Here is a 27,693-nt window from a genome sequence, read left to right as displayed (position 1 = left end):
TGTAATTCTTACATCAAGCTAAATAACTTGTGGTTGAACCAGAGCTTATCTTTCAAGAAGAAATCTAATCTTGATTTAAAAATGCCAAATGATGGAGAATCCACCATCTTGCTTGGTAAACTATTCCAATGGTTAATTACCCCATCACTAAAAATTTACACATTTTCAATTTGAATTTGTCTAGCTTTCAAGGTCAATATCTCAATGTAAGGTGTATTTTCCTAGAATAATCCATGTAGCTTGTTTTTGGCCCTATCAGTTAGCCAAGTTCTTAATCTATTTAATATGATGTCTTGTGAACTTCACCGTGTTAGATAGCCTTTTGGGAAGTTTTTGGTTGCTGGAAGTTTTTAGAGTGTTAGGATGCATAGACTAGTCTTGTTTCTAAACTCCTTTTCTACACTCTGTCATGATGATGTACATCAAAATACATAGGTGGCATCCTTCTAGGTTGAGACCAAACTTATTTTGCATTTACTCTTTAATATGGCAGCCTATTCCAGTGCTTAACTACCCCTACATTTAGAAAGCTTTTTAAATATCTAACCTAAATCTTCCTTGCTGCAGATTAACCCTATTATTTGTCCGACTTTGAGTGGACATGGGGAACAATTGCTCACAGTCCTCTTTAGAATAGCTCTTAACATCTTTGAAGAATTATCAGGTCTCCCTTCAGTTGTTTTTTCTCAAGACAAAACTGTGATGCTGCACTCCATATTCTTCCTAAAATATTGTTGTAATATGAATGTGGCATAACTAAGATATGTTTTATGCAAGATGGGTCATGAGAGGTATCATTGGAAAGTTTATGATTTTCTGATTGTTACATTCATAAAAATTGGATATCAGTTCTGTATCTGAAGTTAGGAATATGGACTATGTAACAATTACAACAGTGTGTGTGTACTTGGAGAAATGCCCACCAGACAATAGGCAATCAGCCTGAATGGGCTATTAGGAAAGACAATAGAATGCGTATTTGAAGATGCTGATCTCTCATCTTCCTGAAGTTCCTTCCGTGTGGACATTCTAAATAAACCTTGTCTCATGGTGGCTTTAACACTTTAATAATGTCACCTGGTACGGGATACCACCTTGGACGCTGCTGGTATTTTTCCACTGGAAACAAAGGATTTCTGCCTTACATAAAGTCTATTTAAGGCTGGGAAGTGAGTTAATCAGGGCTCTTCTCCATTGCCTCCCCACCCAAGAAGGAAAACTGCTGAAAGAACCTGAATAGACAAAGGAACTAAGTTGGGGAAAGGCAAGGGCTCAATCTAGGCTGAGACAGGGTCTAGCCTCTGAAGAGAAATAATGAACTCTAAGCTGCAGAAACTCTGCAACCTGCCTAAAACAACATTTAGGGTGCTAAATTACTATGTGTAACCTGTTTCTTTATTGAATTAAGCTTACTTTGTGTGTTTTGTTTTATTTGCTCACTAATCTGTTTTGTGCTGTTTGCTATCCCTTATAATCACATAAAATTTACCTTTTGTAGTTAATAAACTTATTTTTTGTTGATTTCAAAACCCAGTTTGTGCAATTCATATCAGGGGTGGGGGGAGTGCAAAGAACTGTGCATATCTCCCTCCACATTGAGGGAGGGGTGATTTTTATGAGCTTACACAATATATATCTCTATACAGTGCAAGCCTATATCATTTTGGGTTTACATTCCAGAGGGTGTGTGCACAGGAGAGCAAGGCATTCCCCTAGATGAGCCCACCCACAGAGAGCTAATCACAGACTCTGATTCTACAGCTGGGTGTGTCCCTACCTGTGTGTGTGCTGGAAAGGGGCTTGAGAGCCTGTCACAGCAGCACAGAGTAAGGGAAACCCAGGCTGGTAGGACAGGTAGGCTCAGTGGGACCCCAACACATCCGGTGGCACCCAAAAGGTGGGTCCAACCCATCACAAAAACATACCCAGATCTTTTTTTAACCTTTCCTCATAGGTCACGTTTTCTAAAACTTTTATCATTTTTGTTGCTCTCCTCTGGACTCTCTCCAATTTATCCACATCTTTCCTAAAGAGTGGTGCCCAGAACTGGACACAGGACTCCAGATGAGGCCTTATCAGTCCTGAGTAAAGTGGGACAGTTACCTCCCATATCTTACACACAACATTCCAGTTAATATACCCCAGAATAGTAGCCAACTATACCATATTGTTGACTCGTATTCAGTTGTGATCACTATAACCCCCAGCTCCTCTTCAGCAATACTACTGCCTACCCAGTTATTTCCCACTTTGTAGTTGTGCACTTGATTTTTTTTTCTTTCCTAAGTGTAGTACTTTATACTTGTCTTTATTGAATTCACCTGGTTGATTTCAAACTAATTCCCCAATTTATCAAAATCATTTGGAATTCTAATCCTGTCCTCCAAAATGCTAGCAACACCTCCCAGCTTGGTGTTATAAGTGTACTCTCCACTCCATTATCCAATTTGTTAATGAAAATACCGAATCAAACCAGACCCTGGACAGATCCTTGTGGGACCCCATTAAATACACCCTGCAATTTGACAGTGAACCATTGATAACTACTCTCTGAGTATGGTCTTTCAACCAATTGTGCACTCAACTTATAGTAACTCCATCTAGCTAGTTTGGTTATGAGAATATGTGGGACTGTATCAAATGCTTTACTAAAATCAAGATATGTCTCCAGCTTCCCTCATATCCATTAGGCCAGTAACCTTGTCAAAGAAGGAAATTAGTTGGGTTTGGCATGATTTGTTCTTAACAAATCCACGTTGGCTGTTACTTAGCATCCTATTATCATCTCTGTGCTTACAAATTAATTGCTTAATCATTTGTTCCAGTATCTTTCCAGGGATTGAACTTAGTCTGACTGGTCTATAACTCTCTGGGTCCTCTTGTGTTTCTCATTTTAAACATAGGTACAATATTTGCCCTTCTCCAGTCTTCTAAAAGCTCATCTGTCCTCCATAAGTTCTCAAAGAAAATTGCTAACACTCCTGGGATTGTTTCAGCTGGTTCCTAGAGTGCATTTCATTAGGGCCTGTCAACTTGTTCATATACCCTTAGGTATGAATGACTTAGAATTATTAAATGCTGGGCAGAAACTAAATGAGACAGCTTGGTAATTCCTTACCAATGTAGCAAGGAATAGGAGCTTGTTCTCTGGAGCTCTGGGACAACTGTTCCATGAACTATACAAATAGATTGTGTTAAAAATATTACTGCTGTGAGACCTTTTGCATATAGCACATTCCAGTTACATTATATTCACATTCCAAGCATGTTTTCATAAAGCATATAGAGTGCAATGTCACAGTCAGCATCATCTTCCACAGGTGGGATTCTCCCCAGCTGGATCTGTTTGCATCCAGACACAACAGGAAATGCCACGTCTCCTCCTCCTCTCGGGGGGTCAACAGAGGTTTTCTGTTGGATGCTTTCCTGCTCCCATGGTCAGGGGCTCTAATGTACGCCTTTCCCCCCAGTCCCATTGATCTATAGAGTCCTCATGAACATCAAGCAGGACAGGGCAAAGATGATCCTCATAGTGCTAGCTTGGCCACGCCAACACAGGCTCGGTACACTGCTAGACCTCTTAGTGGCTGGTACACTCCAGCTCCAGCTGGATTTGCTGTTACAAAATCACAGCACCCTCCTGCACCCAAACCTGACAGTATTGCACCCGATGGCTTGGTTGCTGCATGGATAAATGTGAAGGAGCAGGAGTGCTTGGCTGGAGTCCAGCAAATCTTGTGACCTACACGGCCAAGTGGAGGCGGTTTATGTGTTGGTCCTCAAATAAAGGTATTCGGCCTGAGCAGGCTTCACTGCAGTTAATCTTGGACTACCTTTTGCACCTCAAGTTCCAAGGCCTGTCCCTGTCATCCATCAAGGTCCATCTGGCTGCTGTTTCGACTTTCCATCTGCCACTGGAGGGCAGGATGATTTTCACCCACGGCATGATTGCCAGGTTCCTCAAGGGCTTTCAGCATCTCTACTGACACATCAGGGACCCAGTCCCTCCGTGGGACCTAAATCTCGTGCTATCCTGGCTCATGGCACCTCCCTTCGATCCTCTGGCTTCCTGTTCTCTCCTCCTCCTTTCTTGGAAGGTAGCGTTCTTGGTTGCCATAAATTCAGCCCGCAAGGTCTCCGAGTTTAGGGCACTTCCCTCGGAACCGGTCTTTTACAAGGATAAGACCCAACTGCGTCCACACCCAACCTTCCTGCCCAAGGTGGTCTCCTAATTTCTTATGGGCCAGGACATTTATCTGCCTGTCTTTTTTCCAAAGCCCCGTAAGTCAGAGGAGGAGCTTCAGCTGCATTCCCTAGATGTTAGAAGGGTGCTAGCCTTCTACATTGAATGGACCTAGCCATTTCACAAATCTACACAGCTGTTCGTCGCAGTGGCTGACAAAATGAAAGTTCATCCGGTGTCTGCTCAGAGAATTTCTTCTTGGATCACCGCCTGCATTCACTGCTGCTATGACCAGGTGAAGGTGCCACCTCCAGCGATTGTCACCGCCCATTCAACCAGGGCGCAAACCTCCAGCAGCTTTCCTAGCCCAAGTGCCTGTCCAGGACATCTGTAAGGTGGCCACCTGGTCATCTGTCCACATGTTCACATCCCATTACGCGCTTACCCAGAAGGCCCGGGACAATGCTGGCTTCAGTAGAGCAATACTGCAAGCCACTAGACTGTGAACTCCGAGCCTACCTCCGAGGATACTGCTTGGGAGTTACCTAGAATAGAATCAACATGAACAAACACTCGAAGAAGAAAAAACAGTTACCTATCTTTCATAATGGTTGTTCTTCAAGATGTGTTGCTCATGTCCATTCCATTATCCGCCCTCTTGCCCCTCTGGTTGCCTGCAAGAAGGAACTAAGAGGGTGTAGGGTCAGAGGCGCTTGATATACCAACGCATGAGCGCAGCGACTCAAGGGGGCACTGCAGCCGACCCTACAGATACCGCTAAGACAGAAGCCTCCAATTGTAGTAAGAGGAGGCCCTACGATATAAACCTTGGTATCAGAGGCCTGGCATGAGGCCTGAGGCCTAAACTAAAGTAATGGTCAAGACTTTGCTAACATAAAGCAAAGTTAAGCTGTGAGCCAGAGGCAGGCCCTGCTCACAGAAGCTGGCAAGGAAAGGGCTGATGCTGCAAGAAGATACGTACCTAAAAGGTACTGAACACTAGATATCAGAACATTCACATACTTGCACATTCCACACAGATAACAAAGAACAGGCTGGCCCATCCCAATGACAGGGGCAAAAGGGTAATATGATGAATAGAGTTGTTTTGTTCGAACTAGCATGTACAAGGTGAGAGGCGGCACCTTACTACGTAGAGGGGCTGTACCTTGCTACGTAGAGGGGTTGCACCTCATACGTCAGGAGTGATGTGTAACTTGTTTGTACCTGTGTATAAGAACGCATCCCTGGGGCGGTGTCTTTGTCCGGCCGAGGGGGCAGTGGAAAGTCCCGCCACTGACTGAGCCGGGTCCATTGCCAAGAGGCACTTTCTTGTAGTATGCCCTGAGTTAGGCTAAGAAACCTACAGGGAACTGCAATTGTGTCCAAGGTCGCAATAAACCTAGTCAACGTGACTTTGCATCTTACTAGCCTCTGTAGTTATTGGGGGTTCTCGTCGGGTCTGCTGTGTCAGCTATCTTCGAAGAGCTGGGGCAGCACACAGAGGGAACACACGCACGCAGCCAAGTGATATCAACTTTGGAGAAAGCAGAGCACCACACCGGTAGCACTCTGACAACACTGCTGCCCATGTGCACAGTCATTGGTATTGTCGTGCACACACCTAGAATGGAATGGACATGAGCAACACATCTTGAAGAACAACAGTTACGAAAAGTAGGTTACTGTTTTTTACATGCTGGTTACTCTAACTTCCCCCCTTACCCTTATTTATTAAAAAAGTAAGGTTCATGTTTAATTACAAAAAAGGGGGGCTTGAATAAAAAATAAAAACTTTGGGGGGAATTCAGGAGCCTTTAGGAACTTTTCTCCTAACAGTAATAAGTCATATTTCTTTCTATCCCTAAGGCACCCTTGTGTGGAGTAGGCAACTGAAGAGTTAAGTACTTATAGCCAGGAGAAGGAAGGAAATAAAGTACCACATCCTCAAAGTCCTGCCATCAACTGGGGATTCAGGACAGGCACCAGCAAACCCTTCCTGAGGTGCTCGGCTGTGGGAAGAGACACCTATAACTCCTTCAGAGAGAGGCAGAGCAGAAGTGTCTGAAGTGTAGGTAAAACACCTCAGTTGTCAGGGGGATGAAAATGGTAGAAGGGAGGTTGGGACAGCTGCAGCAAGTGTCACTAGCTGTGGACCAGGTGCCTGGATTTTGATGTCCCTTACTCACTTCCATTGAGACAGGATCTTCTTTCTGTCTCTCTTTTGCTGAGGAAGCCTTGGGAAGGCTTTAGGGGACTGCAGGTCAAGGAGAAAAAATGGGGCATAACTAGCCAGCTCCTTCCTTCCTGCCTTCCATAACTGAAGATATGGTTCTCTTCCCCTAAACCTCTACTGGATGGGTTGCATCCATCCTACCAAGCATCTGTGACATCCCTGCCTGTCTGTCTCTAGAGGATATGCGTGGCTATCTTCATGTGTCTAAAAATGAGAGAATGCTTGACACACCATTCAGGAATCTCTTGCCATTGTTGTCATGTTACAATGATAATCTCATAGTAACTTTCATCTAACACTGAACAAGGAACATCTCTAGAATAAGAAAAAAATGTGATGTCTAAAACTGTCTCTGCCTTTCTGTAACATTTCTGCCTGAAACCTTTTCCAATCTCCTTCTGTTTGGCTTCTGGCTACAGCCTCAAAGACATAGCAGATATTTCACTATTGTCGCCTTTGATCAAAGGAGATTTGAGTTATAACAGAGAGAATCCCTCTGCAAGCAGACACTTTCTCCCAGGCAAATGTCACATGCTATGATGGGGTTAAAGGATAGGGACAGTTCTGGGAGCACAGATTAAGTTTAGGAAAACTAATTAACTTCTTGGATCTTGGTTTCTATCTGTAAATTTATAGACTAGCTCAGAGGTGGGAAAACTACGGCCCATGGGCCACATCCGGCCCACGGGATCCTCCTACCTGGCTCCTGGCCTGGCTCCTGAGCTCCTGCCCGGCTCCTGAGCCCCTGGCCCCTCCCTCATTGTTCCTCCTCCCCTGCAATCTCAGTGCGCCACGCCGCCGGCACAATGCTCTGGGCAGCTGGGCAGCACAGCTGCAGAGCCCAGCCTGATCTGTGCTGTACTGTGGTGTGGATGGCTCCAGCCGAGCAGTGCGGCTGTAGCGCCGCCAGCTACCGGTGCTCCAGGCAGCATGGAAAGGGAGCAGTGGGGGTTGGATAGAGGGTAGGGGAGTTTGGGGTGTGGATAGGGGGCGCGGGAGTGGATAGGGGTCAGGGTAGTCAGAGGGCAGGGAACGAGTGGGTTGAATGGGGGCAGTCAGGAAGGAGGGGGGTTGGATGGGGCGGCAGGGGGCAGTCAGGAACAGAGGTTCTGGGAGCAGTCAGGGGACAGGGAGCAGGGGGGGGTTAGATAGAGGGCAAGGGTGGTTGGGGTGGTGGTCAGGGGGTGGGGGTGTGGATAGGGGTCGGGGTGGTCAGAGGACAGGGAGCAGGGGGAGTGGATGGGGCAGGATTCCAGGGGGCCATCAGGGAACGGGGGGGGAGGGGTTGGATGGGGCAGGAGTCCCAGGGGGGCCGTCAGGGGGTGAGAAGCAGGAGCAGTGGGGATGGGGATAGGTGCCAGGCCATGCCTGCCTGTTTGGGAGGCACAGCCTCACCTAACCGGCCCTCCATACAATTTCTGAAACCCGATGCTGCCCTCAAGCCAAAAAGTTTGTCCGCCCCTGGACTAGCTTGAAAATACTTTCATAGATGTGTCAGACCATTAATGATTAACACTTTATTTTCAATTTCCCTTACCGTGTATGTTGTGTGTGCACGAGGGTGACCAGATGTCCCGATTTTATAGGGACAGTCCTGATTTTTGGGTCTTTTTCTTATATAGGTTCCTATTACCCTCCCACCCGTCCCGATTTTTCACACTTTCTGTCTGGTCACCCTGGTGTGCACACACATTTATCTAATCTGAATTGGACTTGCCACATCTGGGGAGACTACTGCCAGATGGTTTGGAAGGGGGAGCTACATTTTGTCTTCTGGAAGGCAGTGTATGTGTTGCTCATGGGAATGGAGAGAGCTGGAGAATGGAGAAATACAAGTATCATGTGGGCAAAACTATCTGAAGGAAACATGCACTTAACAATATGAATGTTTTAGCAGGCTTCTAATAGGTGCTGGAATCTCCTGAAATGAAATTTTATTGGCAAAGGTTCATCAGGGTGGTTCTAATTTACTTTAAATTGTCTTTGAATGATTATCCACATTACAAAACCACCACTCAACTTGTAAGGATTGACCAAGTAGCTGTGCAAGAATAGTTGGAGTTTTGATGTCCATTAGAGGTGCATTGGCAAAGTTACAGTGATGACCGTAGTTAATATTTTTACTAATATGTAACCTTTAGTAGCATGGTGTTTATATGATAACTTGGGAAAGTATTGTAATTAGAGGGTAGATTAAGCTACTTTCATGGCTGTACCATGAAAACCATATACCATGTAACATACATCTTCATAGTATGTGGAGAAACCTGCTTCCCTCCTAAGTAGTTCTATACATTTCTCACTTTCAGAGATACTAGAACACCCTAAGAAAAATCCATACTATATTGTAGAATATAGGGCATCTTGGAAATACCACAAATGTCTTGATGAAGTGTCGTGACTCATGAAACAGACTTTGAGGAAAAATGCAATTTTGTATCATGCCTCATTTTCTATATCTCCAGGGCTTATTTGATATACATGGTACATTGAACATGTCAAACAGTTAATGCACAATAAAGTAGCAGCTTATTTTACATAACAGTAGAATCTCACCAGAGTGTTGTATCAGTTAATGTTGTTAGGTATCCATCACATTATATTGTATCACTTAGTACTGCCACACAAACACTAATATATAAGCAAGGGTTTCGTGTTACTTAAGCATGCTACTTTACCCGCTAGCCAATCACAGTAGTAGCACTTAAAAATCAGTGGTCAATAAGAGAATGGAGTGTGTTTTCCTCCTCCTAATACAGATTCTTCAAATAGAAAAAGTGTCTGAGTTTAAACTAGATGAGTTTGAGGGATTTGCTGATCATCTGGGGTTCTGGGATAATAATTATGTCCTTGTATTGCCTGAGTTATATGAAGAATACTTCAAAAACTTCTCTAAGCAATTATTGCACATTTCATAATTTTTGCTCTTTTAAGAAGTATATATTACTTAATTTCCACATATTCTGCCCTTGAAGAAATATATTATATAATCAGTCTAGTGGCATTTATGTGGTAAAATGCTAAATTAGAAATATTGTAGGGGCCTGATTATGATCTCTCATACAATGGTTTTAACAACAGTGACTTATTGTGGAAAATTGTGGAAAAATTGGAGATAGTCCAGCGGAGGACAACAAAAATGATTAGGGGGCTGGAGCACATGACTTATGAGGAGAGGCTGAGGGAACTGGGATTGTTTAGTCTGCAGAAGAGAAGAATGAGGGGGGATTTGATAGCTGCTTTCAACTACCTGAAAGGGGGTTCCAAAGAGGATGGATCTAGACTGTTCTCAGTGGTACCTGATGACAGAACAAGGACTAATGGTCTCAAGTTGAAGTGGAGGAGGTTTAGGTTGGATATTAGGAAAAACATTTTCACTCAGAGAGTGGTGAAGCACTGGAATGGGTTACCTAGAGAGGTGGTGGAATCTCCTTCCTTAGAGGTTTTTAAGGTCAGGCTTGACAAAGCCCTGGCTGGGATGATTTAGTTGGGAATTGGTCCTGCTTTGAGCAAGGGGTTGGCCTAGATGATCTCCTGAGGTCCCTTCCAACCCTGATATTCTATGACTTAAGTAGAATTACTCCTGATTCCAGGAGTCCAAAACTGAGACCATAGGTTCACAACTGGATTTGGATTTGGTTGTTGCTCTGCCAGAGGGAGATGATGAATAAGTGAACTGCAGATGTGATGCTCTTTGCCTAGAATGCTAACACAAGACCCTTGATTGCACTCTCCTAGGACCAGATCCACAAAGGTATTTAGGTGTCACTACGTCTAACCCCTAGGTGCCCTGCTACCTAGTGGAATCCTCAGATTGAGTTAGGTGCCCAGGCTGTCCATGCAATGAATGGGGGGGGGGGGGCTAGGCACATAAGGTAAGGAGACAACATGCTGTTCTGCTTTTCAGGAGCAGGAATTTGTTTAAATCACAGAGTGAGCAAATTACAAAATAGACCCTAAGATTAGTTTGGACGTGTGTGTGTTTATTATTTAAATAAATAGTAGATGAGTAGTGAATGATGACCATGCTGTTTTGGCCTGTTTCTGAAGCTCTTTAATGGTTTTACAGCTCTTATTTGTTTAATAATTCAGCATATATATTGTTACTGAAGTTATTTTTCCAAGTTCTGCCTTGAGCAGTGTTTATTAATAAACATTTAAAAATGATGGAAAACTATCACCCAATATAGGAGGACTGAGTGTTAGGATTTTTGTTTTTTTAAGGTGTTTTGGTTTTTGCTGCTGTTAGCCTGTCTCTATACCATCTACACTGGAGGGCATGTTAATACCATCGTGCAGTTAATTACAATTAAAATGGATTTGTTCTGATTTCCGGTGCAGGTCTTGACTTAAAAAACAAACAAGACTATAGCCCTTTAAACCTCCTGCATCATGCCGGCATTTCCATCGCAAGTGAAACAAATCTATTATAGAGATGCATTAGCGGTTCTATAGTTAATGTTGCATTCAGATTTGCACTTAAAGTATAAATTCCCTGTATTTCACACTTTAATGATTGAATGTGGTCTCCAAATTTAAAACAGTAATTGATTCTTCCATAATATTTTTTGGTCAAATTTAGAAACCTTCTCAGAGATGATGTTACCTTTCTGATGTTTCCACTATCACTTTTTTTTTCTTTAAAGGACTCAACTATAAAATCGCAGTCTTGCCAAACCCTCCCCCCCCCACACACACATCTCAGAAATAGGTAATTTTTCACATTTTACACAAAAAGTTATTCTCTTTATTAATCATCATATGATTTAGATCCACACAGAGAAGACAACGGACCAGCACAGATCTAACATCTATTGCTGGTCTCCACTGCTGCCCAGCCCAGTTCAGAGTCCTCAGCTCCATTCCTCACATAGTGCCTGCTCATGCTCCCATTGAAGCCACTGTCTGTACAGGGACCAGGATCAAGCCCACAGGCTCCAAGTCAGCAAGGTATTTTATGCCTAACTTTAATCACACAAGTAAACTCATTGAAGTTAGTGGGACTAGTCCCGTGCTTAATTACACTACTGGTAATTTTGCTGAATCAGGGCTCTATCCCCATGGATTTTGGGGATGGGAAGCGGGGCTACGTAATGGGATTGGGCTCAAAAGTGGTTCTGGCAAGGGCTGCATGATGAGCAAAGAAATTTGCAGAGGGCAGCTATGGTTGTCAAAATGTAGCTTCACTCTGATGACCCATAAAAGATTCTCTTTGGCCCTGCTCCAAGTCAGGGGAGGCTGAGGCACAAGACAGTATGGGAAAAATCATGTGAAGAGCTGGGTTGTAGTAAGGTGAAGTGGTGCTGGACCATTCTTTGTGTGTGTGGAGTAAGGGAGTGTGAAGCTCCTCTCTGTTAAAATATATAGATGGTTTGTAAGAGTGCAGCAGGGCCACCCAGAGGGGAGGGGGCAAGTGGGGCAATTTGCCCCGGGCCCCATAGGGCCCCCCAAAAGAATATAGTATTCTATGGTATTGCAACTCTTTTTTATGGAAGGGGCCCCTGAAATTGCATTTCCCCAGGCCCCCTGAATCCTCTGGGTGGCCCTGGAGTGAAGCCCGCTTACAGACTGCTTATTTCTTCTACAATTCCTGTCCCTTGGCACAAACCTATTCACCATCACCCTTCCAGATCGAGTCCTAGGACACCCTCGCCCCAAGATATCCTCTTCCACATAATCCATTTTCCCACCTGGCTGCCCAGAATCCCAATGACTTGAGAAGTGAACTGAAGAGAAGTTTCGTTCCAATGAAGATCCTATGGTTTGACAGATGGCTACTACTTCTGACTAACCTCAGGTTTAGGTGGTTTGTCAGAATGAAGCTCTGCTAGAACTTGACTTCCCCAGCCTATGGCCTCCCTGAAGCAGAAAACTGGCTCTTCCCTACCCTATTACCCCTAGAAATGCTCTGCTTCTCCCCAACTCCCCCACCCACTGCACAACTTCATTTCTCTCCCACCACCTCAAACAGACAGGTTCTCCATCACTCCCTCCCAGTCCCCACACTGTTTATGGCCCTGTTCCCTGTGTTTCCTGCACAAATGCTGCTCCCCCTCACAAACAGTGCTGCTCCTGCTGTGCTGCCCACCCCTGTCTTCCCCCATCTACAATTTCAGTTACCACACATCTCCCTTATTCTCACCCTTCACCTACCATGTTAAATCAGCAATACATGAAAGGGAGCAGTGAATGCCATTGCTGCTTTTTTTGGCCATTGAATGTTATCATTATCCATTAATACAAAAAATACACACACACAAAAATCACTTTTCCTTCTCCTCACCCCCTGCCTTGCTTAGCATCTTCAGGTGTCAGTTTGCTACAGTACTTGGTTTGTTATTACACAGAGGTGCTGCTAGAGCTGCCAATATGATGATTTGAAAAACAATTAAACCAGGACCATCTGTGATGTTCCAGAGGCACTCACCTGCTGTTAATAAGCTCCTCTCTTGTCCCAGGATCTGTCCAGATAGATCCCAAAGGGATTTTTTCTTACGTTCTGTTTTACTTTATCTTGTAAATCCACCTCTCTCTTCCCATCTTTAAATAAAGATGCCACTTACCCCTTTCTCTTGGGAACTTTCTTTTCACTCCAGGGAGTGTCTGACACACTTTATGGTTTGAGAGGCTTTTGAGATACACAGTCCTGAAAATATATTGTTTTCACTTTCCAGACTCTTCTGCAACTAGGAAACTGGGTCTTAGCAGTTTCCAAATAAAGTGCCCTTGTAATTGCTGTTAGGTTTTGGAACTTTAAATATGTTCTCACATAAATAAAATGACACAGCATCTGCAAGCTAGTAAAACTTCTGAAGTTTTTTTTTCTTACAGAGCACACAGCATTAAGATAGCTGCCTCCAACAACAACAACCTTTGTCAAGATCTATATTGTAAAATCTTCACTTTTACTAAAAAGTCATGGTTTTTATTTTTCTAATTACCATTGTAACCAGGGTAGATTGATTTAAATCAAAGCGATTTTAAATTGCTGATTTCAATCATGATTGAAATTGGAGAGCAGGAAACCTTGATTTCAATCTTCAATTTTATTTTCATGTTGCATTTGTACTTTATTTTCTTAAAGGTTATTTCTCATTCATTTTTAACAACTATAACATGTTGATTTGCAACTAAATATAGCCTTTGCACTAAATTTGGTACATTTAGCTAAGCAGGATGTCACACTATATATCTATATATTTACTTAAACTACATAATTGCTTAACATACATTTATTCAGATTCTTTATTTTTACATTTTTTATGTTGAAAAATAGTTACTGATGAGCTTATTTACTGGATTGTTTTACTTGTGATTTGTGTCATGGTCTCTTTTGATGGAAATTGGAATTCAGTTAAAATGTATAAAAACAGCATTTCAAAAAGTTTAACTAATGAAATTATCTGAAATGTGTTGGATGCATAAGAATTTTTTTTAACCAAAATGTATTTTGCATTTAAAACTGATTAAACAAAGGAATTATCTGTAGTTAGTGAACTGAACTGATTGTGTCTGGTCACCATGTCCTTCAAGATTTCTAGAACTAACAGCTTTCATCCTTTCACACCTAATTTTTATTCGTAGGCTATGTCTACACTGCACTTTCATCGGTAAAACTTTTGTCAGTCAGAGGTGTGAACAAAACACTCCCCTAACTGACAAAAGTTTTACTAATGAAAAGCGCCGGTGTGGACAGTGCTTTGTTGGTGGGAGATGCTCCCCTGCCAACAAAGAGCAGCTATGCTGCGTGCCTTATAATGGCATGGCTATAGCGGCACAGTTGTGACACTCTAAGGTGCACAGTGTAGACATAGTCTGAGACTGGTAGAGGAAGACAAACTTTCCTGCTTTTTCAACTCCAGATTGGTTTCTTAACTTTGGCAGCAGACATGTATTGCTTAATATTTTGTAGTTACTTTCAAACTTTTGGTGAAAATCAAACCACTGGACTAGTTGAATGAACTGAAAAGAAGAAAACATTCTCTCTGCACTTGCAAAAGCTACTGCTGTCAAAAGCTTGTTTAGCTCTTCTACAAATGGTGGTTCCAAGTGCTTAGCTAGTGACTTGCACCAGTTCAGTGGTTTGACTTTCTCTAGAACGTTGGCAGCAGACATGTACTGCTTAATATTTTTATTTACTTGCAATGATTAATATAAGTTTTGACCTGAACACAGGTTGTCATAATTTAATTTTAAATAAGTAAAGAAAATGTATTTAATTAATTGTATTTAAATAAAAAATGATTTTTTAAAAAAATCATTGGCTTTTGCCCCCTCCCCCCCCCGGGTTGTAATTATATATTTTTAAAAAACCACTAGAACGCAACACACAACTGCCATTTTACAAGTGAGAGGGCAAGGGGGACTGGCCTAGATCCACAAGGGTATTTAGGTTCCTCACTTACATTGAAATTGATGGAAATTAGGATCTTAAATATCTTTGTGGCTCTGGGCCACTATAATATTTTCTCTGTTTCTTGCCCCCTCCCCTGCACTGTCCTGTCCACATAACCAGCTTCAGAGCAGATGATGCTCCTGCACATTTCCCAGAAGCTGCCCCATCCCTGTCATCCCTCATATTCATAAACTAAAATAATCCTTCCTGCCACGCTTGAATTCCAACTGACTTCACATTTGGATTCTTATAAGTCTTTCTATAGGTAAACAAGGCAGAAATGTGGTAGTGCAAGAAACAGCCAGGTTTGTAACATACTTCATGTTCGCACACAAGTGCTTATCATGGCACATGTGTATCATCAGCACTGTTGGTTTGCACTTGCTTTGAGTACGCTCACTTTTACTGCATCATGCATTGGGTGGCATTGCACCACTACAGGGCTAGTATAACACAAAATCACTGGTATTGCAGCTGCACCTTTCCCATTAATCCTTTCAGCACAGTCCTACAATGCTTCTGTCACCTTTAAAGACCTTTGTTAAATGTAGAGCATTTTGTCTTATATTTTCTTTCTTTTAAAATACAATATCTGTAAGATTAGGAGTTTTTTAGTTTTGAAATAATATTTTAATGCAATACCAAGGTAACCAAAATAAAAGTAGTTGCTACAGTCCCACCTAAAACAAAACAAACTGCATTAAAGCAATGCTAATTGTTTACCTGATGATAAAAATTCTTTAACATAACTTTAAAGTTTTCCATTGCCTTTTTAAAGCCTCTGTCAGTAAAAATCAATTTTCTGGAACGAAAAAATTAGTACCTATGAATTAGTGCTTTATTTTTATATTCAGTGCTGCAGCATTTTTAAATTTTATCATCCCTGCTTGTTTTGTACTGCAAATATTTGATGGCATAATTGCCTGGAAGAGACCAGCTGCTCAGTTAAAAAAAAAAAAAAAAAGTTTGCAGAGTTCTTAAATGAGCCCTGTCCCAAGGCACATTATTTCAACAAGATGACATCAGACACAGCGTCTGAAGAAAATGCCAAGATGCTGAAGAATTTCCCACTTTGAACTCTTGCAATATTTCCCTGGCCTTCTGTCATCTTGATATAGACCAAGATCTGATACCTGTCTAAAATAAAGCCTCCAGATGTCACAGCTTCTGAGTAGGAATGAATACTCTTCCTTCATCTGATAATCTGCTCACGTCTTTTAAGACGTTACGCAACAATTTCCACTGATTTCCATGTTTCCAAAAGATATAGCTTGAATGAGACAATGATCTAAAATTGAGTGAATATGTATGTTTATTTCATTGGGGCTCTTGCATTAAGTACTGAAAATTTCGGAACAGCACATAGCCTAAGTAATTCAGAAAACAGGACATGATGGAAATCCAATCTCTCTAGCACACATCTGAAAAATTATTATTTCAATCAATGTCAAATATTTATATAAGTATTTTTCATAACCACTGAAATCAAAAGTACTTAATCTTTGCTGATACACTTTACATTTGCCTGATCTTGGTGTCACTCTATTCACTTCAACGAGTATTGACTTCACTGGAGTTATATCAGGAATTAATTTATCCCGCCATTTTCCAATGAGAAAAAGACAACTATTTAGAAATTCCAAATATAAAATTTCACAGTTCTTTCAAAACCATGAGACTGATTTGTGCCTTATAAGCATTTCCACCAGTGCAAAGTTGATATAAAATACTACCATTTAGATTTGGTAGCATTTTACGCTCACTTTATACAGATGCAAATAGATACTCAATGTGAAAGATAGTGGAGAATTTGGCCATGTGACCTTTTAGGTATGAGAGGAACCATCTCTATTACAGTCATACAAACTAACTAATGACTAATTTTTCCATATGGTCTCTGGCTTTGTGGAAATTGACACTTTACACAGAACTTTAAATTTGGTGAAATAAGTTCAAAAAATAATGTTGTATATCATCTTTAATATTAGAAATCTCAGCCTATTCTTGAACAAAAGACAATAGACATTCTACTAGACTTGTAGACTGATTTCATACTGACTTAATACAGTAAGTCCAATCTAATATTCTTTTAAGGTATTTTCCTGAATGAAAGTGGAAAAAATGCTGCAATAATGTTGCATAACAAAATGCTGAAGTTTTAAAATATGATAGACTAATTTTTGGAATAATCCCCTCTCCCAAAGTTAGTAGATTAATAGGGATTTAGGGTAAAATTCGGCCCCACTGAAGTCAGTGGTAAAATGACCCTGGACTTCAATAAGGGAGGATTTCACTCTCTGTTTCTCATGCTTAGAAAATGTCTTTCGAAGTTAGGCCCTGATTCTGCAATGAGCTCCACACAGGTAACTTTTTGTGCATACACAGAGCTGAGGAGGAGCGCCAAAGAGGTCCTTCAAGTGCAGTTCATTGCAGGACCAGGGCCTTAAGTAATTTTGGGAGATCGTCTTTAGATGTGTTTTTAATACTTAGCTTCTCATCATTTTATCTTCCCCCTTTTTAAAATCTTAAGCCATAGTTGCAAAAAGCTATCTCGTGTACTGAAGCATTTGTAATAATATAAAAATGTCAGCCATTAACATAAATGCTATATAATAAACACATTTCTGATACATACAGGTAATTCTTATTTAAAGAATCACAGTCAACTGAAAAATCCTATGTTGTAAACACATTTCTTTTTTGATGTTACTAATAGCATCTTAGATTAAAAGTGATTTACATTTGATTTTAAAAATATTTGATCATTATTTATACATCTTGTTAAGCTGTTTTTTCTTTCAAGCCCTGAAATCAATTTCACTTTTGTTTATAGTAAATTGCGCTGTCACAGTCTCAGTGATGTAGTGTATGAGTTATAGACTACTCAGTGAATGTTTGCTAGTTGAAAAATAGCTTTATTTTCAAGTGCTATCAGTGCAACACCTTTCACAAATACTAAATCCACTATTTAAAAATTATAAAAAAGCAGTGTAAAAAAAATGCAATGGAAACTATTGAACTTCCACAGAAACCTTTATTTTTGTCTTAAATTTTGTAAAAAAAAAATTATAACATAAATTCTCACACAGGCAATGTCATTTTAACTGGTCATCTTAATGGAGAGAACAAGGATGAAACAAGTAACTGAACTATTTCTATGTTATTGTCCAGGTCAGGGTTCAGGTACATCGGCAGGGCAGTATGAAGAAGCTTGGAAAATTTCATTTCTACTTCTGTTCTAGAGCACAGGAAGAGTGTGATGGCAGAAGAAAGAGTTCTTTATTTCCTGGCCTATGTTAAATGACATGGGTTAAGAGTAGAGAAGACTATACCCCTGTCATATGGAAGGGGTCTGTATGTACTGTGACACCCTGTATCCCATATGACAACCTGTACCCCATGTTCACCACTTTTATATGGTTATAGTTTATACAAAGTATTCCTTGTGGGGGTAACATTTGAAAACACATAATCTACTGAACATTATTGTTCTGTTGAAATATGTGTAGCAACACTGCATGGAATTATAAGATTCTTATGTTCAATTGTTATTGAAATATATTGTCGTTCTGGAAAAAACCCACAGACTAGCTCGTCAGTGCCCACAAAGGACTGACCATAGATGTTAGAAAGCTATTAGCTACTGAAGCACCATTCACCATCAGGGGGGACAAAAGATTTGCATGTCATCCCCAAAAATGTCTCAGACTTCATGTACCCAGAAGACATGAACAAGAAATTCACAATTCACCTGAAAGATGCTTTGAATGTCACCTACACAGAGGACAACTTTGGCTGGACCCCAGTGCGGGGGGAGGGGTCTTCAAAGCGAGGAGGGTATAAAATAAGAGACAGGGACCAACACATTACCTCTCATCCCCCCACCTTTACTCATGGCAGTAAGATTGTTTGAAAGACAAAGAATCATTATTGAATTGTGGGGAGTGGTCCTAACGGAAAGACTTTCCAGTTAGTATGGACTACTGAAAGCTTTGGGTGAGAGAAATCCTTTTGCTTTCATATCTTATTTAGCTTGGTAAAGTTTAGGAAATAACTTGCATGTTTAACTTTTATAGCCGAGTCTGACTTTTATGCCTTTACCACTTATAATCACATAAAATCTAGCATTCTCTATTAATAAACTTGTTTTATTCTTTTATATAAACTAGTGTGTTTTGGTTGAAGTGTTTGGGGAATCTCTACTCAGGTTAACAAAGGCTGGTGTGTAAACAGTCCCTTTGATGGAATGATGGACTTTTAATGAGCTTACACTGTTCAGGGAGAGAGGTGTCTTGAGCAGTGCAAGACGCATATTCCTGGGATGCAAGGCTGGGGCTGGGAAATTTGTGGGTGTTGCCCTGTTTGTAGTTCATGAGTGGCTGGGTGGGTATTCATGTAACTTTGCTAGGAGTGACTTTATGTGCTAAGGGCTGTGTATGAGCATAGCGTAGCAGTGTAAAAGGCACCCTGGGCTAGAGAATTAAAGGGAAGCAGCGGTTCAACAGTCCAGATTGTACCCTGGGGGATGTCACATGTATTGACTCCAGTAAATACTATTACATGAAGAGCTTTAGTTTCAAGTGCTATCAGTGCAACACCTTTCACAAATACTAAATCCACTATTTAAAAATTGTAAAACATCCGTCACTGCAATTAAGTAGTAGTTTGTCTTGAGCTGGACATTTTGTTTTTGTTGACCAATCTCCTTTCCACCTAATGGTTGTCTTTTAAAACAAAACCAAAAATCCAACCTGCATCAGGAAAACTGATTAGCACAATATAAATTGCTACTAGAAAAACATTATAAATAAAAACAAAAAAGGTAAAATGTAATGCTGTATTAGAAGTGCTTGGGAAACTTGTATTCCACAGTTTCATATTGCATGTTTTATTTCTATTCACTCATGGGAAAAACTTGTAATTAAGAGATGTGATATCAGATACCTGTGAATGGACAATTTTGTTCATTGTATAGCAGTGTTTTTTAAACATACTGCTCTCCAAGTTTTAGGATTTTATCCTCTTCTTTGTTGGTAACATTAAAAGACCATAGTTAAAGACAAATATCAGGTAATGTAGCAAACCAAGAAGCAGACAATGTAAACAAATAATAGAAAAGACAGGTCAGAACTTGTCATTACAAGATTATTCCCTAAAGATCACTAGATATTTTGCTGCCTGTAACTTTTAATTGTCTAGCGAGAGTGAGCACACATATACCCTTCTTCGAATCTTAGGAACTTCAGTTTTGCTCTCTCTCACTGCCCTCCTCCCCCCGCCCTGATACCCTATCCCTTGCTCAACATAATGTGTGGCTTGTATGTAGGTTGTGTGGCTAAACCCTTGTGTATGGTGTGTACATCCAGACTTGATCTTTTACAACACTCTCACATCAAATTCACCACATCTATGCCTACTCCTCCACATGATGTGTACTCACACATCACATCACGCTTTTCCCCATATCCACTACATCCATCCACAACTTCCACACACATCACACTTGTTCCCTTCCACAGAATAGCATACATACCCATTCCCTTATATCAGTCTGTAACCATACTTTCCCAACCCTAGCCTTCTGGAGGATATCTTAGGTCTGCTTCCATAGATTTCAGGACTGTGAATGACGCCATAAGGGCTATACTTCCCAAGGTTTCAAACATTGCAAGGATGAAAGCGACCATGGGCCCTGTCCAAAGAATCTACAGACTATGCAGTTCTTGATTTGCATAACTCCTTCCACCCCCCGCTCCCGCATGCACTACACATCTGGTTGAATGACTCACATGTATAATAGGAGCTTTTCCTCCCCAATCAAATGATTACCTCTAAGAGAAGCACTTAGGTCCCAATTCCACAAAGGCTTATCTTTTCATGTCAATGAGACTACTGACAGTGTGCAAAACTAAGCATGTATGCCTTTGCTGGATTGAGATCTTACATGGAGGAGCGAGGCAGTCAACATAAATTCCTATGGCAATCAGATTTCTTCTGCTAATTATCTTGGATATCATAAATCTACTAGTCTTCCAATTGTCCAAGAAGTCTTTTTGGGGAAAAATAGATTGTATGAGACTGGAATTTCTATGGGTGCTGAGGAGGGGGGAGAAAGCAATTAAATAAAGTAAGAGAAGACCTGACAGGTATTTCATTATTCATCATAAAAAAAGTAAGAAGTGGAAATCCAATTTTCCCCTTTGTAGGTCAACTACAAAAATTCTGGGTGCACTGAATCACTGGCTTGACTGAACTAACTATGGCAACTGTGAGGAACAGAGTGAAGGCAAGCAGGATTTGGCTAAACATATGTGTTTTACAAAGCTCAACTCATACCCATAACACTATTATTTCTAATAATGTGTAAGCAGGGTCTGAATGAGCTCTCCCCTGATATCTAGTGATGAGCTGTGGGGAGAAGACTTCAGGAACTGATCTGGTTTGCATAGACACACCCACTCTGCCTTGTTGCACAGAATGAAGGAGCTGCTTTGCCCAAATGATCATTTTTGGCTGGTGTTGGATTGGAAGGCACTTTAAATAAAGTGTTATCCTTGTGTGAATCAAGGGGAGAACTGTGCTTGGCATGCCCTGATTATGGAGTTCACCCTCCACTGAATTGTGCTCACTAAACAGTGGGTAGGGATGCCAAAGGCTAGTGGAGATACGTGTCTCTTATAGCAGTGGTTCTATCTAAGGGTTATAGATCTTATTTGATTCTTCTTCTCTACACTGTGTAACAAGAGAACTAATTAAGACTAAATTGAGAGTCTTTTGTTGTAGATCACTAGAGCTGAAATAACCAATAATGAGCTCTAATCACTAGACCTGCTATGGGACAGTTGCTGTGGTGAAAGAAACTGCCTAGCTTGCATTAGTAGCGAGGCTCTCCACCTAACAGCTGAAATCACTGAGAGCTGTATTAAGTAGTAGGACCTCAAAACATCCAAGAAGCTGTAGTAGAGAGGGCAGTGGCAGAGTGAATGATGGCAGAGCAGCTGGCAGCAGAATGAGTGACAGCAAAGCTGCTGGCGGAGCAGCCAGTGGAGGAGTGAGTGACGTTAGAGCTTCCAGCAGATCGGCAGCGGGCAGAAGGAAGAGCAGGGCAGCAGCAGCTGAAACATTGCTGGATTCCTCCCGCCTTCCTGCCCCTCCCAGGGTGGGAGGTGAACTCATGCAAATGCATCTCTGAACTGTGGGTCATTGCTGACAAAGAACAACAAATGTGAGTGGGGTGCCGTGGAGGGAGAGGGGAGTTGTATGTTAAAGGGACATTTGTTTCTCAAACTTTCACACCATGAGGTGAGAAACTGAGCAAAAGGACATTACCCAATGTACTTTTGGATGGGTGTTTTGCTCACGGTCATATGTTTTTGAATGGTGCTTGTAGTGGTTTTGCAATTTAATGCCTGATTCCTTTCCCCTTTTAAAGAAAGTTTTCTTTTCTATACACAGACTCAGTGCTTGCAAGAGGGGAAGTATTGCCTCTTAGAGGCACCCAGGGGTGGTGTGTAATTTTGGAATTTGAGCTGATTCTGTGTTGTATTGTCAAAAGGAAACCTTAGATACTGAACCCGGCCCTTGTTGCTCCCAACTCCACCTGGCAGAAGTGTTCCAAACAAGTGAATGCTGATGGGAAGGGTAAAGTGCTAACAATAGACTAAAATTTATTCCTTTTATTTTAAATGAAATTTGACATGCCTTTTCTCACAAAGAAAACCTAATTTTCTTGAAAGCTATTATGAAGTTATATGCAGTGTAGCCATAGCCGTGCAGTCCCAGGATATTATAGAGAAAAAGTGGGTGAGGTGATATTATTTTCTGTTGGTGGGAGAGAGAAGCTTGTCTCTCTCACCAACAGAAGTTGGTCCAATAAAAGACCCACCTTGTCTCTCCATTATGAAGTTACATAATTTAAAAAAAAGACACATTAAAAGTAAGCAAACTTTTTTTGAATCACCAATCTTCCAAAAATATTAATTTACTTTTTCCACCTGTATATGTGGCTAGCTTCCTCAGCAGAGAGTATTCAGTTGAGATTAGCAAAAACATTTTAGGCCAAATCCTTCCAAGGGATCCATATTGTTTCTTTTGAAGAACTGGGCTCTAACTGTTTTGACTGATCTTAGCAAAGTATTGAGCTTTGATGCCATGTTAAACATTATAGTCACCACAGACAGGAGAAGTTAAGTCATGTTCAGCATCATGCTAGCTAAAATGACTTGTCAAGGTTGTGTTCCAATATGACCTAACTTTCTAATGAAGATGAGAGGTGCTTGCCATAGGACTCCTGTACTTTGAGTTAGCAGCTCCCTCTGCAGTTTTTTGTTGGTTCCATAGTAGGCAGACAACTCCTTTTTTTTCTTTGCTTCTTTGAAATAATTACACTGGCAGAATAGTATTATAAACAGCAAAACCACAGCGGAAAGTGTTTAACCCTTTAGGGTTGGGAAAGACGCTTGCAGATCAACTCTCCAGCTAGCATCCGAGTTCAACTTCTCCAACTGAACTGATTTGGATTTTGCAAGCATTGTGTGCAATTCCTCTCAGAGAGCGATGGGAAATCATTATTGTTCCAAACAGCACAGAATGAACCACAGATGGCTCATGCCTAAACACATTAGGCAGAGTTTTGGTCTTGCCCAGCTGTGTTGGGTGAGGGAGCTTTATGCCACCTTTGCAGCTGCCTGGTGCTGAAATGTCTAGTTCAGCCCCCGGCAGAGCTTAGATTAGCCTTGCTTTCACCCTACATCCCTCTGCCCCGCTTCTTTGCTCACTTCTCCTCTTCCCTAATGTTTCAAGCTGAGCAGCGATGTCCCCACCTAACAAACTACACGGTGTCTCTCCCCTGGGCCTGCCTGCCCTCCCGCTCTCCTTACTCCTTGCCTGTGTGACAATTCTACACCTTTCCTCCAGGACAAAGGGGAAACCCTGCTGTGGCTCCTTCATAAACCCCCCCCCCCCCCGCGAGCTCCCTGTCCCCTCCTCCTGCATTTCACCTCTCGGCCCCCTCTGTGGCCCCCCAATTTTACCCCCCTCCACTAGTGATTAACCCCCTGGCTCTCCTACTTCACCTGTTGTGCCCCCGCCCCCCGGGCCTGTGCCCAACCCCGGCCTCGCGGCTCCGCGTCTCTTAGCAACGCGGAGCGGACGCGGCCCCCGCGGCTGAAGCGCGGCCGGCGGCGCCATGGCCTCCAAGCAAAGCAAGAAGAAGGAGCTGATCACCCGCAACAACTCCGCGCACATCAGCGCCCCCGCCAAAGAGTAAGAGACCCGCCGCCGCCACGGGCCCCTGGCCCAGGGCCCCCCCCCCGCCAGCCTCCTCCCTAGAGCCAGGGGCGCAGCAGCCCCCCGCCCCCAGCGCAGGGTGCCCTAGCCGAGTCCTTGCGGTGGGGGCGGGGTCACTGGCTTGGCAGCATTAGGAAATGGACCAGCTCCTGCTGGCTCTGGTGGGGGGAGTTGTTTTGTCTCCCCTCGCCCCCCTCCGAAGGTACAAACAGTGTCTGCACTGAGCCAGTGGATGCGCCTCCCCCTACCCGGGAGAGATCTCTCTCTCTCTCTCTCTCTCTCTCTGTCTCCCCACCTGTTGCTTTTCCCCCCTTTCCCCCGAGGCTTAATAACTTTGTACAGAAATCGTCCAACTTCCAATGAGTGGGGCTTGTATTGCGGTTGGCTCAAAGTTGCATGAGGCTCCCTGTCCTAATGCCTGAGTGTCACCAGCCTAGTTCTAGCTTCTCTGCCCTTCCCTCTCCCCTGTGTGACAGAGGCGATAAGAGGGACTGGGGGACCAGTCGGGATCAGGAATCAGAAGGTTCCTTCTCTCTCACAAGCCCCTGTGGCCTTTGGCTGTTTATGTGGACCTTTGTGGCTGCAGCAGGGTGGTTGGCACTAGGGCATCATTTGTTCGCTTCGTAGCTGTTAGAACTGGTTTGAAAAAAGAGAGCTCAGAAATGTAAACAACATTTGGAAGTGGTTTTGTTCAGTTTATTTCCTGCAATTGTTCATTTTTTGTCATTTTTTGAGTTTTCCTTGGAATTTTTGTTAGTTTTCAAAATCAACATTTTGAAAATAAAAAGATGTCACTCTGTCACTAAGCCGACCAACTAAAATTGGCAATAAAAACATTGAAAACCAAAACCAAATGAAAACAAATTTTGCACAACCAGCAGGGAATATTTTTCATTTAAAGTTTCTATTGTAGACTGTCCAAAATAGACACAAATTGAAATATTTTTTTTCAAAAAAAAAATCTGTTTTTCAAAACAGCCTGGTTCAAAAATTTTATTCTAACTATGATGATGTCAACTGGAAACTTCGGCCCATCTTCACTCTCTACCTAGACACATATGGCTCCCATCACCATAGTATCTGGGTACCACTCAAATATTTAAAAATATAAATAAAAACCTCTCTTTCCCTCTCTTTCTTTTTTCTCAATGCTTCAGAGAAATAGGTTGATTTGTTTTTAGGGGTCTTTGTTTGCTTTTGTGTCAATTGACTAAATGAATATTGAATTTAGTTCAGAAAGTGGTTTGTTCCAAAGCGCATTCTTTTCTCTTACAGGATTGAGTTCCATAGTTTAGGTCCAGCTACTATGAAAGTTCTGCTTCTTTCATCAGGAGCATCCTACACTGGTTGACAGTTTAATTGTTTCAGTGGATTGTAGCTGTTGAGGGAAGTCATGATTACAGAGGAAGACAGGATCTCTCCATTAGCTATGATCAGCCACATGGAGAGCTTTGAATATCAGGACAGATACTTTGAACAGTATTCAAACTAGGAGGCAGAGCACTGGAATGATAAGTTCATGGTGCTCTGTGTTGCTATCTTGACAGACTGCTTCAGTTGGAGATTTTTTAAGATTTGTGGCTTGATTCCTAGATATAACTGTCAATATGTTCCAAATGTGTGGATTGTTATGGTCAGTTCTTTTTCTAATAGTACAGAACACAGTCTTCTGGCCAGTTGCAAACAGAAACAGGGTTTTCTGCCATAGTTTTTAGACCTAAAAGGACCCCAATGCTGTGGATTGATTTTAAGAATTTGACTGTGGATGCCATCCATGGTGGGAGGTGTTATAAAGGTGATCAGTTTCAAGAGCCATCTGGCCTTGAAAACTTACGTGTATTATTTTTACACAAGGGGAAGACAATGCATAATGGCTAGATGTTTGCTGCATGTTATAAGGCACTTCGGTAGTTAAGTATAAACATTAGAAATATTTATGCACCGAATAGAAACACTAAGCCTCATCTCTTGAGATATTTAAAACTAGACTAGACAGGACTAAAGCACCAGCACACATACTGTAGGGAATAACCTTGCTGTGTGAAAGTGTTTATTTCTGCAAAGATAAATAAATAGATTTTTTTAATTATCTAAGTATAGAATGCCTAGTCCTTAGTCATGGCACTATCAGGATTCAGGCCAGGGAATGGGACAAAAACAGCTTTAGAGGAACTGATGGATGGACTCTTGCTGTGCATGGGTGATGGCTAACTCCCATTCTCATTTTCCTGGACCTCTCTGCACTGTTCAAAACTGTTGACCATGAGATACTGTTCTCTCATCTGAGAGAGGACTAAAAAATGGGTTGAAGACCTTCCTCGAGGGATGCACCCAATATGTAGTAATGGGAAACTGTACCTGTGACACTTCCTGGGCATACCCAGGACCGTGAGGCACATAGCTACCACTTGCACTTAGTGTGAGGAAGCCTTGTCTGTGCCTGCTGTGGTTCAGGTCCCCAATTCCACCAGCCCCAGGCAACACAAGCACTGCCCTCTAGGCCTCACAAGCCTCATTGTCTCTCTACAGGTTAGCTATTGGTGCACTCTAAGCCGTAAGCCCTCTGAGGGTCTCCATGGAGTGTCCAGCCCCAGGCCCACTGGACACTTGCACAGTGGTATTAGAATAATTTTTATAGTGGGGGTGCTGAAGGCAGAAACATGTATTTGGGTTTTTAATACTACTTGAAACCAAAAGGTGCTGCACATTGAAGATATGTCCTTCAATGGCTATGAGCTAATATGGTCAGGGGCATACTTGGGGCAACCCTAAACCTCTGACTACCAGAAGCAGGAATGGAAGAGGGGGCAGATATTTGTTCTGTACTTTGCCTTGCCAAATTGCCTTGTTCTGTACTTTGTCCCTGAAGCTCTGGTACTGGATACTGTCATAGACATGATACTGGGCAAGATGGACCATGGTCTGACTCATTATGGCAGTTATGTTCTTGAGGAATACTGCTCACCCAAAATCCTTGCAGTGCTTTACAGCCAGGCTTGGGTGTGAGTTTCCTTTCATGAGACAAGTATACTGTCCGCTTGTTCCAGGTGAAGGATTCAATGTGTTTCCTTACTCTCCAAGAAATACCAGAACAATCTTTTATCTTTATTCAGAAACGGGACACTCCCTGCTCTGTTTCATCTAGTAGATTTTCTTTCTTGTAGATTTCATAATCGCTTGTTTCACATCTGTTCCCTCCTGCCTGAAGGGAATATTTCTAAGGTATGTCACCTCTTAGTGACCTGCCTTAACTCCAAGACCTTAAGAACATAATGTCCAATATAGGTTTATAATTATTTAAATATTATTCATAAATACATTTTCCAATGATTATGACACCCTTTGGTGAACTATTATGTATATCCAACCCAGGAAATCCTTATAAAACCCTATTAATCCCATGTGTGCCCCCTCAACCCTCCGCCTGTTGGCAGTGATGGGTCCCTGGGGCACAGTACCTCCACCACTACAACTCTCACTTGTGGAGTCCCACAAGGACTATTCTCTCTCTGGTTCTGTTCAACATCTACATGCAGACACTAACTGAAATAGTGAGACAACATGGACTCAAGTGCCAGCAATATGCAGATG

The 27,693-nt window shown here is 42.0% G+C and overlaps 1 protein-coding gene across 4 annotated transcripts in view; it reads left to right on the top strand.

Moving 5' to 3' along the window:
* Positions 1-21,768: 21,768 nt before the first annotated feature.
* Positions 21,769-27,693, top strand: part of ADGB (androglobin) — a 222,810-nt gene continuing 216,885 nt past the window's right edge. For 3 of the 4 annotated variants that reach the window (XM_039532468.1, XM_039532470.1, XM_039532472.1), the window contains exon 1: positions 23,964-24,078. In XM_039532468.1, coding sequence (XP_039388402.1) covers positions 24,002-24,078 — 77 coding nt within the window. In that variant the 5' untranslated portion in view covers positions 23,964-24,001. Of the gene's footprint in view, positions 22,040-23,963; positions 24,079-27,693 lie in introns of those variants that run through there. The other variant, XM_039532471.1, reaches the window with a different exon arrangement.

The sequence above is a fragment of the Mauremys reevesii genome, linkage group 3, assembly GCF_016161935.1.
Source record: "Mauremys reevesii isolate NIE-2019 linkage group 3, ASM1616193v1, whole genome shotgun sequence".
NCBI classification, from domain to species: Eukaryota; Metazoa; Chordata; order Testudines; family Geoemydidae; genus Mauremys; species Mauremys reevesii.
The sequence above is the reverse complement of the archived record's forward strand: the minus strand, read 5'-3'. Positions and strand labels throughout refer to the sequence as shown.